Source organism: Sus scrofa, chromosome 18 (genome assembly GCF_054392235.1).
Source record: "Sus scrofa isolate SSC_HxYL_T2T_F1_AM1 chromosome 18, Sscrofa_HxYL_maternal_Yorkshire_Landrace_v2.0, whole genome shotgun sequence".
Lineage (NCBI taxonomy): Eukaryota > Metazoa > Chordata > Mammalia > Artiodactyla > Suidae > Sus > Sus scrofa.
This window is the reverse complement of record NC_139400.1, coordinates 47985507-48001975: the sequence shown is the minus strand read 5'-3', so window position 1 is coordinate 48001975 and position 16469 is coordinate 47985507. Positions and strand designations below refer to the sequence as shown.

The 16469-nt window shown below is 45.4% G+C and overlaps 2 protein-coding genes across 10 annotated transcripts in view; one reads left to right on the top strand and one right to left on the bottom strand.

Moving 5' to 3' along the window:
* Positions 1-16469, top strand: part of NPSR1 (neuropeptide S receptor 1) — a 270057-nt gene that overhangs the window by 120721 nt on the left and 132867 nt on the right. For 4 of the 7 annotated variants that reach the window (XR_014834291.1, XM_085005876.1, XM_085005877.1 and 1 more), the window contains exon 3: positions 1827-1950. The exons of 1 other annotated variant lie outside the window; for it this stretch is intronic. Coding sequence is in view for 4 of the 6 variants with exons in the window: in XM_085005876.1 (XP_084862002.1) it covers positions 1827-1950 (124 nt within the window). In the remaining 2 variants the exon portion in view is untranslated. Of the gene's footprint in view, positions 1-1826; positions 1951-5414; positions 6036-16469 lie in introns of all 7 variants that reach the window. 2 more of the 7 variants (XM_021079326.2, XM_085005880.1) reach the window with 1 other exon arrangement.
* The window catches only part of DPY19L1 (dpy-19 like C-mannosyltransferase 1), a 313514-nt gene continuing 303358 nt past the window's right edge, over positions 6314-16469 (bottom strand). For 2 of the 3 annotated variants that reach the window (XR_014834285.1, XR_014834287.1), the window contains 3 exons: positions 13896-13964; positions 9963-10062; positions 6314-7981 (listed from right to left, as the gene is read on the bottom strand). The gene's annotated coding sequence lies outside the window, so the exon portion shown is untranslated. Of the gene's footprint in view, positions 7982-9074; positions 9239-9962; positions 10063-13895; positions 13965-16469 lie in introns of all 3 variants that reach the window. The other variant, XR_014834286.1, reaches the window with a different exon arrangement.

Genomic DNA, 16469 nt, shown 5'->3' with positions numbered 1-16469 from the left:
TTTGTGAGCCATCAGCAGAGGGCCTTGTGGAAGCCAGGTCAGCTTCCAGCTGTCCTTTGATTGATATTTAGTAATAGCCCAACAATGGCCAACATGTCCCAAAAGATGTTCCACTAGGTATAATTCTTCCCTCTACTCTGGGAGTTAGGGAAACTCCCTGTATTAAAGCCACTCTGGCAATGGAAGCCCAGCTGGAAGCAGAGTCAGCTTGATTCCCCGTCGCCCCTGACACTGGCCACCGAGGGCCCTGGTTTCAGCTGATGCTTTCCTGTTCTCCATCAGGTCAGGAGCTCTGCCCATGACTCAAGAGCTGCCAGAAACTGGAGAGTCACCAAGGCAGTGAGGGACAAGGGGTTGTTTCTCTGACTGCCCTGGGCCATGTGCGGTGCCTTTCTCCAAACTAAAGTCTTGACTGATGCATCAGGAAGGGGTCGGGGAGTCTGAGGAGAGGAGAACGGGGCATGTACTGGAGACAAAGGTGGACAAAAAATAAAAGGTGGAACTTCCCAGATAGCTCCTTTTTTCCAAAGCCCATAGTCTGCTGTCCTAGGATGGGGATTCTTTTTCCTTGAGGTACATTAGAATCATTTAAAAACCCTAATGCCCAGGCTGCACCCCAGAACGACCTAACCAGAAACTTTGGGGGTGGCCTCCACATACTATTGCCTTTTAGAGGAGCCCCAGGTATTCTTATGTGCAGCCAGGACTGAGAACCCCTGCCCTAGGAAGTGGGGAGCATGTAAAATACAGGCTCTGGAAGGGGCTCCCAGTTTCTACAGGGAGCCTAGGGCTGTGAGGCTCATTCATTCCAATCTATTAGAAAACCATTTACTAAGGCTTGTGTTAAGGAGGTGGGAAAATGTGGGCTGCCTCTAGTCATGTACTAAGCAGACATCAGCACTCCCAAAACAGAGTCAGCATATGGAGGTTCCCAGGCTATGGAATCGAATCGGAGCTGTAGTCCCCAAGCTATGCCACAGCCACAGCATCGCCAGATCTGAGCCGCATCTGCGATCTACACCACAGCTCATGGGCACTCAGGATCCTTAACCCACTGAGTTAAGGATCCAGGGATTGAACCTGCATCCTCATGGATACTAGTCAAATTCATTTCCACTGAGCCATGACGAGAACTCTAGGTGAGCGTGTATCTTTCTTGCAGGCTCTGCCATGAGTCAGCCCCCAACACTATTGGAAATTGAAGGCAAAGCTCTCTACTGCATCATCACAACTTGCTGGGTTTGTGGGTGTGGTGTTTTGGGGTACTAGCTATTTAATAAAGTCAAAGTACTGACATTTTCCAGTAGTTTACGTTATTTTGTTAAGTTAGAAGTTTCGAGGTTATCCTTATAACAGTGCCACCCTCACGTACTTACACTCTGATGGGTTCATTCATTCAACAAATATCTATTTAATTCCTCTCATATGTGTGCCAAGCACTGTGTTAAACCCTAAAGATACAGCAGTTATCTGTAGCTGTGGTCCTTGTCCTCGTAGAACTTATCATTTATCAGGGAGCAGAGATAGTTCAACAAAGTATTAAATTGACATGAGCACTATGATGGGGCAAATAAAGGCTACCAAGAGATTACAAAGCAACAGACTCTTAGCAGAGGTTCAGGGAAGCTCCTTTCTGCCAGGAAACCTGACTGATTAGTAAGTGCTGAGCCAGAGAGCAAAGGATGATGTTATAACCAATAATGAGTAATTGTCCCAAACTAGGAACTTATTCCCAAAGCTATGGAAAGTCATCATCCCCAAGGAAATGAATAATTGTGACAATTATTAGCTATCATAATATTGTGATATACTTTACTTCCCTACAGATTTGGGGGAATTCATCATAATCTCAGTAAAACACAGGAGAAAACGTTCCAGGCACGTGGACATCATTTTTCATATGCATCATGTTACAGGAAAACAGAATTGATGCTGGAAACATGTCAAAAGGTAATCACATTCCTTTCATGCCTAGACATCAGTGGGCTGATGCATTTCAATCCTTCCCCAACTCCACTCAAGCCCCTCCACCCAACATCACTCAGTTCACCCCTCTAATGACCCCATGGGCTTTGGTATGAATCTCTGGAATAGTACTTTCCAAACTCTAGCAGGCATCAGAATCACCTGGAGTGTTGTTAAAACACAAATTCCTTAGCCTCACCCCTAGAGATTTTGATTCAGTAGGGCTGGAGTGGGACCTCAGAATTTGCATTTCCAGCAAGTTCCCAGGTAATGATGCAGATGCTGCCGGTCCTTGGCCCACATCTTGAATATCACTGGTCCTTGAAAGAAAATCCCAACTAAATTTGCAGCCATCTGAGATTCTTTCCAATTTTTTTTTCTTTTTTTTTTTTTTTTTTTTTGCTTTCTTTTTAGGACCGCACCTGTGGCATATGGAGGTTCCTTGGCTAGGGGTCAAATCAGAGCTGCAGCTGCCGGCCTCCGCCACAGCCACAGCAACATGGGATCCAAGTCACATACGTCAACTACACCATAGCTCACGCCAATGCCAGATCCTTAATCCACTGAGAGAGGCCAGGGATCAAACCCACATCTTCATGGTGGGTCCATTACCGCTGAGCCACAACAGGAACTCTCTCCATTCTTTACCTCTGAATACAGTATCCAGAGGAGCTTCTGACACCAGAAGCAGACGTGATATGCTATCCCCGACATTTTTGCTTTGGACTCCCTGGAAATGATGTGTTCAAATTTAGATAATACTGCAGAGAAGTTTTTGAAAGTGTATCAGTTTACATCACTACAGTAGTGCCTGATGTGTGATGCTTCTCCATCCTGCACATTCCTACAAACACATCATATTTCCCATCTTTATCCATTCAGCCTTTCTAGCAGGTATCTCATGGTTTACTCTAAGTCCTATGATTCATTAATGCCCCTCTTATTGTTGTGGAATCTCTAGGGATGGATTCGAGTAAAGAGCCAGAGGCCATGTTTAATACTTGGGCTTCTCCAAAGAAACTGAATCAACAAGAGATACATTGAGGAGTTCCCATCATGGTGCAGTGGCAATGAATCCGACTGGGAACCATGAGGTTGAGGGTTCAATCCCTGGCCTCCCTCAGTGGGTTAAGGATCCGGCATGTGCCATGAGCTTGGATCTGGTGTTGTTGTGGCTCTGGCATAGGCTGGCAGCAACAGCTCCAATTAGACTCCTAGCCTGGGAACCTCTGTATGCCACAGGTGTGGCCCTAAAGACAAAAAAAAAAAAAAGAGAGAGAGAGAGAGACATTGAGAGAGAATTTACCATAAGGAATTGGCACCTGTGATCATAGAGGCTGAGTAGTCCTAAGATCTGCAATCAGTTTGCTGGAGAACCAGGGAGCTAATCTATAGTTTAAGTCTAAAAGCTGGCAGGCTGGAGACCCAAGAACCAATGCTTCTGTTTTGAGTCTAAAGGTCTGAAAAGACCAAAGCCCTGGCTCAAAATGGTCAAGTGGGAGGAGTTCCCTTTTATTTGAGGACACATCCGCCTTTTTGTTGTGTTCAGTTTTCAATAGACTGGATGGAGGCCACTCTGCCTCACTCGGTCAACTGATTGAAAAATTCATCTTATCCAGAAACATCCTCAAAGACACACCAAGAATAATATTTGGCCAGATATCTGGGCACCTCACTCCCCCATTAAGTTGACACACAAAATTCACCGTTACAACATGACAGCATGTTAGTTTTCCATCTTGTCGGCAACCATTCCTTTCAAATGCTATATTCCATTGTGAAATGTATACACATGTATGTATATGTGAATATATGTGCACACATATGTAGTCATACTTCATATGAATTTTAAAATATCATTTTGTTTAAAATTATATTTGTATATTTCATCTATATTTTTATATTTTCTACAGATCATTCCCCTTGATAGATAGTATCTTATTGTATGATTGCATGGAAATTCATTTATCCAGCCTCCTGGTGACAGGCATGTGGGGAGTTTCCGGTTTGGAACTTCTCATTGATTTTGTCACAGAAATATTTAGATTACTTCTGACTTGTTTCTAAGAAATGTTGCCAAGGCATCTTTTTGCATATTTCTTGTACACCCACATAAATGTTTCTCGTGGGTGTCTACAGGTCAAAAACTGGTCCATCTGGACCATGAGTGGAGAGAAAACAACACAAACAAAAGATTCTCTCTCCACCTTCACCACACTATGACCTAACTAGCTTCTGCAGTTTCCCAGAAGTTTCTCACAGATTTTTATAAATTTTTATTGATGTAAAGCATACCCACCAAAAAAGTGTGTACAGTTTATGTGTATAGTACAGTGAATTTCCCTAAATTGAATATACATGTCACCCATTATCTAGATAGAGTTGTGTAATTTCAGCTTTACTGCATACTGCCAAATCACTCTTCAAAGAGATCCTATCAGCTAACTCTCACACCAGACATGAAAAACTACACCCATTTCTTCTCAATTTTGTCAATACTTGGAGTAGTCAGACCCTAGTTTTCACTATGCCCACAAATAAAAATTCCATCTTGTTTTAAGCTGATTTTCTTTAACTAATGGTTGAGCATCTTTTCCTGTATATTTGGCAGTCAGAATATTCTTTGTGGAGTTCCTGTTGTGGTGCAGCAGAAACGAATCTGACTAGGAACCATGAGGTTGTGGGTTTGATCCCTGGCCTCGATCAGTGGGTTAAGGATCCGGCATTGCCGTGAGCTGTGGTGTAGGTCACATACACAGCTTGGATCCTCTGTTGCTGTGGCTGTGGCATAGGCTGGTGGCTGTAGCTCCTATTGGACCCCTAGCCTGGGAACCTCCATATGCCGCAGGTGCAGCCCTAAAAAAAAAAAGAATATTCTTTATTTTGATATTGGGTTGTCATCCTATTCTGCTTGGCTGAGTACAAGCAGCTTAATCCTTTTGTTTTACACCTAACCTGTTATTCTTACTCCTGTTAACTTCACGCTTCCATAGGCCCTTGAGATTTGATGCAAATCAGTGTATGTTACAATAAAAGCACCATTGTCTAGGAATTTCTGAAGAAGATGTTAGCATCTCATTTCCATCACCAGCTGTGGGATCCTGGGCAAGTCATTTCACTGCTGAGAAGCAGTCTCTTCCTGTGTAAATGAGAATGTAAAGATGTGTTTCATGCAGTTGGTTTGGGTATCAAATGAAAGAACACAAAGGTGATAAGAGTATCCACCAGGCACCAATCCCGTCACATCCCAAGGGGTCGTGACTTACTGACAAACAGACCACAGGCTTTTCTGAAACCTGAAGTAGAACCAGGGGTGTGAAATGCACATGTGCTCTTTGCTCACATTTGCTGAAATAATGCCCAGGCTACTGAGTAAATGGCTGAGTAAAGATTATAAGTCAGAAGGCAGCCGCAGCTGAAACAAATGCATTATTATGATTTGATTTCAGATATGCACACATGACCTGAATGAATGGACTGGCTGTTGAGCCCCAATTCCCGCACTGTTGACGCTGGAGCGGACGTGGGGGTTCAGTTTTGGAAGTGAGGAAAAGTATCCCTGAACAGGAGCCCTGTCGTGGGAGCCACGTGGCTCACTGGGGGGGCCTCCTACCCGCTTCGGGGGCGGGGCGACCCTTCCCTCCGCCCTGGGCAGGAATGGGGGCTGTGGAGGCTGTACTGTCAGCCGGATGCTGGATGGTAACTGCTGAGAAGAGAGCAGCACGTGGCTTCTCCGTCGGCAGGCAGAGCTCTTCAGTGCGGTGGGCTCCAGGAGGGCTCTGTGCCTCTGCTCAGCCGAGCTCCAGTGGAAGCCTAGGGAGGCAGGAGAGGTGCGGAGCTGCAGCTACTGCCCCGCTCCAGAGAGGGCTGGACACTCTCCCTCGGCTGCAGGTGCAGGAGCAGCCGGGCTTACCTCCACCTGAGCCATGCCGGCCAGCCTCACAGAGGACAGCCCAGTGACCAACGGGACCGAGCAGGCGCCGGATTCTCCGGTCCTTTGCACTGCAACAGTGACTTTCACTGCAGTAGCGGAAGGAGAGGAGTGGGGGTCCTTCTACTACTCCTTTAAGGTAAGTTGCCTGCCTTCCACTTGGAACACTGATGGTAAATAATGAGACAAGTAGGATTTTAAAGACCAAATTAAAAGATCATAGCCAATATTGTGAGTGAATATAGCTTATTTTCCTTTCTAAAAAGAGATCAAGGGAAAGAAAAAAACCTGATGAGCTAAAGCAACAAGTTTTTCATACTGTGCAAGGAACTATATTATAGTTTCTTAAGAATACTGATCTTGTTTTGTTTTATTTTTGTTTTGCTGCTGCTGCAAATGTGTGAATCATGAGAAACATTTGAGTGGATAACTTTTTAATTTTCCCCCTTTCTTTGGTTGAAAGAAAGTTTAATTAACCCTATAGTAGGGCTTGAAAGGTCTCTTTCTTGTAAGGGTTACTGCATGAGCTCTTTGCTAGGAACATCAGAGGTATGGAAAGTGCACCGTTCCCCCCCCCCCCCCAGGACCTGCGTGATGCAGTGAGAGACCTAGCACGGAGTAAGGAAAGAACCACACTTTGTTGATCTTTTGCATTAAACATCAATGAGAAATAGGTTCTTTCACTGTCGTTGGTGATGTCACTGTTTGCAACAGGTTGCCTCCTAGAACAAATGAGGAAATCAGAGTTCGGTGAGTTTCCCCTTCAAAGTATCCAAGGGCCACACACTGAGGACAAGATCCTCATTAGCTGATCCCAGTTCCTCTTCTGCAGCAAGCTTTTGGTCAAGAATAAACCCAGCATCTGTACGGTAGCGCTGGGGAGTCAGGTTGTTTCACATGCTGCCTAGCACATTCAGTTGTTAAATTCCCAAGGCTCAACTGGTATTTAATACAAAAAAAGAAAGAAAAAAAAAAAAAAAGCCCGAAACTTCAAGAAAAATTCAAGTAGTTTTTTTTAAAACCTCTAGGTGTTCTTGAAATAATTTGGTTTTTACCTGGCAAGGCAGGACTGCTGTAATATCCACCTCAGAGCTTTGCTTCTCTGCCAACACTCGGAATAAAACTTTCAGCAGGGAGCCGTCCCAGGAGCCAGCTTCGCTGGTGCTCCTCAACACCAGGTGACAACGAAGCAAAGCCGAGCCCAACAAGTCGCTTAAGCCGAGCACAGAGGACCCAGCCCTTGGCTTCTCCTCCCAGCTCCACAATGGAAAACAGAAACTGAAATTGGAGTTTGTTGCCGTTTACCCCTGACTGAGTAGTCCCTTCTATGAAATCAGCCTGCAGATCCAGAGATTCTAGTTTAGAGAAGCAGGATTTCTGCACCCGGAAAGCACTTGCCTCCTCTCAGTGATGCTGCCTCTGCAGCCTTTCTGATATTTATAGAACATGACAGCAAACAGAATGGAGAGAGACTGGCCACGGCGAAAGGGGTAATAATCAGCAATAAGGCGGTTGCTCTGAGATTCAGGCAATAATCACTCACAGCTGAAATCTCATTTGCCTTTTTTTTTTTGTTGTTTTGAATGCGGCTCCTAAGGGGATGTGTCGAGTAGTCAGAAAAACAAATCCTTGCTCGTGCTCTTCTAGTGTTTGTACTTTGTCCTGGCAGCGTGATCTCTAGGCACTAAGGAGAATCACATAGTTTTAATCTCATTTGTTAATAAGCTTGCCTGCAAGGAACTGGACCACTAGACACAGAAGCAGGAAGAGAGGAAATCTGTCTGGCCAGGAGCTTAGAATGTTCCGTTTTATGTTTTGAGTGATGTAATCATTCACTAAAACAGCGATTTTTAGTGACACAGCAATCAGTGGCGGTGTTGGTGGAACTAGTTTAAGTGTCCCAGTGTAACTTTTTCCATGGTCCCCTTTGAGCACAGGCAGTTTTGACGCACTGTTGATACAGAAGCAGCTCTGATGCAAACTCTTATTCACTGTGATCCTTTTGGTCCCACGTCCTTCTCAAGAAGAAAGTCAGAACTGTGCTTCTTTACTGTCTTCCAGACGTGTCCTTTTAATCCCCATTGCCTTTTCCAAAAACAGTAAAAAGGTCATAAAAATTAAAATGGTAACAGCAGTAGCAGAACTAATAGCAACAGCAACTGCCTTACATTTCTTTGCTGGGGGCTTTCTTGGTGACAGGAATCTTTCTGAGTGACTTTTGTGAAGTATTTCATTTAATTCTCAACCCACGGTGTAGCTTTCCCTCTGGAATCGCCTTCCATCCTCATCTGCATTTATCTAAATGCTACCTAGTCTTTAAGGCTCTCCTCTTGGGATGCCTCCTCCCTGACCCCCCCCAAACTACCCCCCACCCGCCCAAGATCCAGTAGTGTCTTGGAGTGTACCCCTCTCTTTGCCACTTAATTCAACTCTGTCCTCTACCGCCATTTAGTGAAAGGAATGCCTGATGTTTGTTTCCCATTTTCTCCAGAAACCAGCACCTTACTAGGCCTACTCAACAAATATTGACTGCCTTAATCAAGGGTGGCGTTGCGTTTCTGTCAATGGTCTACATGTTGTCAGACTGGGCAACAGGAAGTTTGCTTTCTCAGTATCAGAGATGGGGTCTTGTTAACCATTTACATCCCCCACCCCGCACCAGCCCTGCCCTGCCTGGTCTCTCCAAGCTGAGCTCATCAAGGTCCTTCTCTACAGCTACAGTCAGCTCATCCTTATTCCGTTGCTAAGCCAACGTGATCAGGTTTAAGTTACGGTTTCCGGTGGGTGGAGTATGGAAGTAGCTGTGGCATCAAACACCGGTACCTGGTACCTAGTTTAGCCCTGGGCAACACATACCCACGCTGTTGCTGCCTCACCGAGTCTCAGCTGCCTTAGTCTACATGCCTCTGCTCTAACTTGGTTTCCTACGTGGCCCTCTAGTTCTCCTCTGAACCCAAAGCTCTCTTGGTAGGAGGTAAACATCCCTATCTAGATCTTACTGGCCCTTCTTCCCAAGCTTAGAGCCTTTTCCTTCTTCCCACCTCCATCTCCAAATTCTCACCTCTGGTCCCCACCACTCTAACCTACTCTGCCATCCTAAGTGTGTCCTTGATGTCAGCAGGGAAGGCAGAGCTGACTTCCTGACCCCTTCCTCTGATATGGGCTTTATGCCACTAACCCTGTGTGCTCCTGGGTTCAAGGTTCTCAGCTCAGGCTCCAGTTTCCTTCACAGTTTCCAATTTCTCAAGTTCAAGTCCTGTCCAGTTCACGTCCTTAGTTCCTAGCATTGAGGAATTACATGGGCTTCAAGAATCTACTAGATGTTTCCTAGGAGGATGGGACCTGGATCATCAGAAAGTGAATGGGGGATTTGGATGTAAACCTGTCCAAGTGGAAGACAAAGCTGCCACTCTGTTAACAGCCTTTAATACTGCAGGTGAATTCACTAGCAGTGTTTCCTGAATCCCTGATTCTTAATGATGAGAAAATTAATTCAAAGTAACCGGGAGGGAAAACTGCCTGAATTAGTAAATTGCCTAAATTATAAAATAATGCAAATGAACTCAGTTTGATTACTCTCAGGTGAGGGGAGAAACCGGAAGGAGACCGCTGAAATATTACCTGAAGACGATCTTCTATTGAATCTCCTTCAGTGGGTTGTTACAGATGATATGCGATTAGTCTGACTACTGTTTGTATGGAAATGGTTGCTTCTGCGTGCTTGAGGGTGATTGGACACAGTTTGTTTCCTTTGTGCATCCTCTGCCCGCCACCTCACTGTGACTTTTCTGAACACACCCTCCCTCCATTAATACAACAAAAGCCAATTCCAGCTCAAGCCATAGCCCAATTATCTCACACTAGGCTTTAGGAAAAGCTCAATTTAAGAAGCTTAAATATACTGTGCTTGTTTGTATTATATTTAGGTTAACAACTCATTTCTGAGAACTCTATCTACTGAGCATTTCTGCAGCATGTGCACCATCAGTGACTGCCAGCTCCTCTTTGATACTTGCCCGCTTCTTTGAACTCTCCTCTTGTCCCATCACACCCCTGCAGAACTTGCCTGTGTCTCTTCCTTCTTGGGACCCCAAGACAATGTCAGGGATGCCCCCTTCCTGGAATCCAGGAGCCCTGGGTCCTGGCCAGCTCTTCCAGTAGAGCTCCTGAAAGTTGTAACAAGGGTCTTGCATTTACGTCCTGCATTTTTTTTTAACCTCTTCTAATTAGTTTCATTCAATATGTTCATTTTGAGTTTCTAGAGTTGAATACCATGGCTGTGTATAGGGAAATTACCACTAGTTTTGCTCAATTAAGTAGTGATTAAAGGTCTGCTAGCAGCGTTGCCACTGTGGCGCTGTGGGGTACGAATCTGACTGCAGTAGCTCAAGTCAGTGCAGAGCCTCAGGTTCAGTCCTCAGCCCGGTGCAGTGGGTTCAAGGATCCTGCATTGCTACCACTGCAATGTAGGGCACAGCTGTGGCTCAGCTTAAATCCCGGGAACTTGCATATGCCATCGGGTATATGACCATTAAAAGAAATAATAATAAAAGAAAGATCTACCACTGTCTGTTTCTCTGCTTCTGCTGTGCACACCTAGCACAACCCTCCCTTTCCAATCCCCTGCCCTGGGCCAGCTCATGTCCAATATCACTCCAAGTCCTTAAGAAAGGCACACGAGTTCTCGGCTGGCTCCACAAGGATGTCCTGTGATTCCCTGGCTGTGTACTCCAGTGTGTGGAAAAGGAAAACCTCCTTAACTCAATTTCCCTTTGTGTCACTGGTACATCTGAGAGCAGGAAACAATCTTAGTTAATTCCGAGGAAACTCAGAATTGCAGAGTCTTTCAGCTCGTGAAGGGTTCTGCCACTTTTTGATGCAGGGAAGCCGTCTAATCTAAGCTTTAGGAATGAATGATGCTTTTAAAGTGTGTTCAGAGTTCCCTTTGTGGCTCAGTGGTCATGAACCCGACTAGTATCCATGAGGACAGGGCCTTGCTCAGTGGGTTAAAGGATCTGGCATTGCTGTGAGCTGTGGTGTAGGTCATAGACGAGGCTTGGATCCTGAATTGCTGTGGCTGTGGTGTAGGTGGGCAGCTGCAGCTCCAACTGGATCCCTAGCCTGGGAATTTCCATATGCTGCAGGTGCGGCCCTAAAATAGATAGATAGAGAGATAGAGAGAGAGAGATAGATAAGGTGTGTTCACGTCTGTGTGGTTGAGAGGAGGGAGGGAATCTGACCTGGGCAGGAATCTGGGCAAGTTGGCATCGGCTGAGGTGAGCAGTCCTGTCTGGCCTTCAGAAGTGGCCGTGCTTGTTCCAGGCCCTTGCCGGGACCCCCACCTGGCTCAGATCAGGCTGCACTGCATTCTGCGCAGCGCCCCTTTGTCCCATTTCCTTTGGGTACATGGAAGCTCACATCTCCCTCTTTCCCTCTCTCAACCCCGGCTCAATTTCTGGATCCTTCCTGAGCATGAAACATTTAACTGCTTCTCCCTCACATGGGGGCTGGTCCCCTCTTTCCCCACATGGCTGTCAGAATGGTTCAACTCTCACCTCATGAAAGCAGGGTGAATCCCTGGGGCAGCCGTCTCTTGATTTCTAGACAATAAAAGGAGCTCAGCACCCTTTTAATTCTGTGCATCCAGATGTGGTCCCTTCCGCTCCCTTTTTGTGGGAGCCTTAGGAGGGGGCGTACAGCATCCCCTCCGCAGTGTCTAAGGCTCCTCGCATTCCGCCCACTCTTGTGCAGTCTGACACGCCCGTCTCCCCCGTCTGCTTTCTCTGTTGTGGGGCAACTGACGAGACTGTTTTCTGCCAAATGTATTGTTCCAGACTCTCTGCTCTGAATGCTCAAAAGATATACCCTCTTGCAAAGGAAAAAGACATTTCTCTTCAAGCTATGTATGATATCCTCTGCGAGGTACTTTGAAAGCTGAGAGCTGACTTGCTTCTGTCTGCATTGCTAAAGTAAAGGTTGTGCCCTCAGGGCAAATGGGGCAGTGCTTGCTCTGGGCCGTCTGGGCTCCAAGGAGTTTATTCAGGGAAGCAGAAAGGAGCACATCCGTTAATGCTTAAAAATAATGTCATCCTGTCGTCCTTGAAATAATTCCTTGTTGGTGTAGTGTGTAAGACTTTCGAGCCGTGTACTCAAGTGGACAAGAAATGTAACTTTAGTTTTCTGTAGCTGAACTTAGCTTCTTTCTGGACCTTTCAGTTCAGCTGATGGTAGAAGAAGGAGTCAAATCATCCCCAGGTAAACTCAAGCTCTCGAATCTTCCCCATCACCGTAGTGAGGCACCTGCTGTCCAGTCAGACTGCTGGGACGGGTCCCAGTGCCACCTCTGTCTAGCTGTGAACTGGGGGCAGTTCACTTCTACCTGTGCCTTGGTGCGCCCCTCTGACAAATGACGTACTAACTGAACGTCCTTCTGAGGGTTGTTGTGACAAGTTAAGTGACTGAATGCTTGGAAGGCTGATAAGAACAGTGATGGTTTAGAGTGTTTGATAAATGTTAGCTTAATAGCCCCAGGGATTAATTGTTCACTCCTTTCTAAAGCCACTGAGAAAGGAGAAGCTACTGTTCTCTACATGGAAGAAGCTTCTGGAGCTTCTAAGATGACTGTAGTCAAAGTTCTCAGACAGCTTTAATATGTATTAGACCTTCAAACAGCAGGTCCTTCTTTCTTTCAATTAGACCGTGAAAAAATGTAGAATAAGATATTTAGAGAAGATTTCATTTCTTACTTTATCGTACTGTTACAATGTCTAATTTTATTTTGTTTTATTTTATTTTGTCTTTTTGCCATTTCTTGGGCCGCTCCCGTGGCATATGGAGGTTCCCAGGCTAGGGGTCTAATTGGAGCTGTAGCCACGAGCCTGTACCAGAGCCATAGCAATGTGGGATCCTTAACCAACTGATCGAGGCCAGGGATCGAACCTGCAACCTCATGGTTCCTAGTCGAATTCATTAACCACTGCGCTATGATGGAAACTCCTACAATGTCTAATTTTAACTAAGCAAGCTTAATGGCCCACTCCAAGAAAGGCTGTTTATAGAGGCGAAGTTTTGCCCTATCCAGAGAAAGGAGGGATGAGCTTCTAGTTTGGGAAAAAGACTTTCTGGGCCACAAGATGGCAAAACCACTCAAGATCGTGATGAAGCCATTAAGGCATAACTGGGGACTCTTTTTTTTTTTTTTTTTTTCTTCCCCCACTTAGGCAATACTGATGGCTGCCCACAAATGATGTGTCACTTACACTTGGCGGCACTTTCAGTTAATAACGTGACCGCACAGGATTTCACCTGACTTCCCAACAACTCAAGGAGGGGTTACAATAGCGTTTTTTAAAAAATCAGATATGAACATGAAAACTGAGAGAGGTTAAAGGCGTGAACTTTCTAAGAAAGAAAGAAAGAGGAAAAGAAAGGAGTAAAGAAGGATTAAAGGAAAGGAGGAAAGAAAGAAAAAGAAAAGAAAGGCAGGCAGGAAGTGAGGAAGGAAGAAGAAAGGAAGAGAAGAAAAAGGAAAAAGAAATATGATTTTCCTGCAAACAAGTCTCTGCAACAACAAAAAGCTAAAACCCTAGATCTCAGTGGTTTAATACATCAAAAGTGTATTTTTCTTTCATGTCCCAGCTGCAAGCAGGTCAGCTTGTAGCTCTGCCTTCTAGAATAAGCAGTTTCCAAGGGAGGGCAAACTTTCTCTTATCTACTCTGGCCTGAAATGACACATGTTTGATTCTGATTCCTTTGCAAGAATTAATTAGCTGATGGGCATGAGAAATGCAGCTTAACTGGACATCCCCAGTGCAGGGAACACTGCTTTAAGCCTAGTTTGACCTTCACCTTTTTTTTCCACAATAAAACCCAAACTCTTCAGCCTGGCCTTCCAACTTCTCCCAGGCTGAGGGGACTCCCCTTCTCCTCCTCTCCCACCGCCTCTATCGCGATGCACTGAACACCTCACCACACTCCAGGGAGATAAGGTTCATGTTACCTTTGGCAGAAGTGCCTTGCTCATAGCTTTTTCTTCTGATAGCACATCCAAGCTCAACTGCCCCCTCACCTGTGAAGAATTCAAATTTCCAATCTCATCATTATCCTGATGCTTCCAAAGCACCTCAGATCTCTGTGCAGTAAGATTCATCTCTTGACATGCATGTCCGCCTACACACACACAGACATGACCGCAGACAAGCAGACACCCGTGCACATATAAATACAGACAGACACACGCATACACAGAAACACACACACACTAGATGTCACTCATTTTAGGGCAGCTGTAGTTCCCACGGTCCCTAGTATAGTGCCTGACACAGAGATCAATGGTCAGTAAATGTTTTGTTGAATGAAAGAGCATATCAAGAACAATGTGCATAACAAGTTTATTCCTAAGGAAAGTCTCAGTAAATTCAGTGAGCGCATTAGAGCAGATGGAATCTTAATCCTTATTCTACAAGCTATTGGATTTGAACTTTAAGGAACCATGATTTAGGAAATTCCTGACACCACAGCAGGCCATATTGGTGGGGAGGGTGTGTAGATAGATCTTTAGACCTGAAGCCAACAAGCTCCAAGGTCTGTCTGTCCCCCCACCCCCTTTTTATTTTATTTTATTTTTTGCTTTTTAGGGCCGCACCCAAGGCATATAGAGATTCCCAGGCTAGGGGTCCAATCGGAGCTATCAGCCTACACCACAGCCACAGCAACACAGGATCCAAGCCACATCTGTGACCTACACCACAGCTCACGGCAACACCAGATCCTGGACCCACTGAACGAGGCCAGAGATCAAACCACAACCTCATGGTTCCTAGTCGGATTCGTTTCCGCTGCACCGTAACAATAACTCCTGTCCCCCTTTCTATGCTGCCAGCTGTGGTTCCACCTCAGAGGCCCGGAAGCCATCCACTTCTGAGCCCTTAGACACTGGGCAAGTGGTGGAGAAAGATGTTACCATTCACGTCCTGCTCTCCATGTGTGTGTTCTGGTGCCTGATGACAGAAGCTCAGCCACAGAGACCTTCTGCAGAGGTCAGAGGGCAGAGGGCACAGCCTGTGGACAACACAATCTGCTCCAGTGGTGAATGGATCATCTCTGTCTCCTGGAACCTCAGGCAGGCAGGCAGTCACACATATGGTTCCTGTCGCTGCCTCTGGACACTTCAAGCAGAAAATGCATCTGTCATGTGAACAGTAAGACTACAGCTGCTTCCACTGGGTAGCACCTTACACTAGGTACTAGGGAGCCAAAGAGGATTAATCACTGTCTTAAGGGGCTGCTCAACTAATGCTTTAATTCAACAAATATTACTAAGATGAGTCCAACCTTTTAAATTCTTTTTTTTTTTTTTGGCTTTTTAAAATGTTAACACCTACAGAGCAGAGAAACAAATATTTCTCCCTCCATTCAATTTAAATTTTAAAATAAATATCATATCTAAAAATAAGTCAAAGTATAATATGCAGACACAATCTTTTTTTTTTTTTTCTTTTTTGGGATGCACCTGTGGCATATGGAGGTTCCCAGGCTAAGGGTCCAATAGGAGCTGTAGACACCGGCCTATGCCACAGTCACAGCCACGCAGGATCTGAGCCACATCTGCGACCTACACTACAGCTCAAGGCAACGCCGGATCCCCAACCCACTAAGCGAGGCCAGGGATTGAACCCTCATCCTCATGGATACTAGTTGGATTTGTTGCCGCGGAGTCACACTGGGAACTCCCAGAATACAGTCTTTTAAACTATATTATCCCCCCCTCCATATATTATGTATCCCTTTACCAAGTTCACAGAATGATAGATGCGCTTAACTGAGTATTACCCTTAGGCACTGGGGTTTTAAAGATGAACAAAATAGATACCTTGTTCTCAGATAATTCTGTCTCATGGGGAGAGACTCAGTCAACATTGATGATATAAGGAAAGAGAATGCAGTCACTTAAATAGGGAAGAAAAGATAGGACCAGGGGGCAGGGGAAGCGGCAGAGGGAGGTGTATAAAAAGAAGGCCTCTGCATTGAAAATCAGGTCGATCACTGAAGATAAGTAAGCAGAAGCTTTGGGTTTAGATGAAAGAGTTCAAGAGATAAAAAGACCCAAGTGGACCATTAAACTAAACAATATGGATTTTTTTTCCTTATGGGCAAGAAGAAATCTTTGAAGTTTTATTAGCAAAAATGTTAACAGTGAAAACTGTGACTTGAGAGAGATGAATCAGTCTGCAGAGTGCTGAATGGGAGGTAGAGAGGGGCCACTGGGGAAAGAGAGTCTGTTAGGACAACCTGGGAGAGGTGTCCTTGCTCAGCCAGACAAGGACTGCCTGAAGGCTGACGGCAGGAAGCAACGGGACCGCCTGTTGGATCCTAGGCAGAGTCTGGGGAATCAAAAGATTGGCAGAGGCAGGGAAGGACGATGATATGGGGGCGAGAATAGATAAGCTGATTCTAAAATGTCTATGGAAAGGCAAAGGAAATTGAAAGGCCACAATAATTCTGAAAAGGAATAAAGTTGGGGAACTCCACACTCGCTAGTTACAGTGTGGTGCTGAGAACGGAGTCCAGAAAT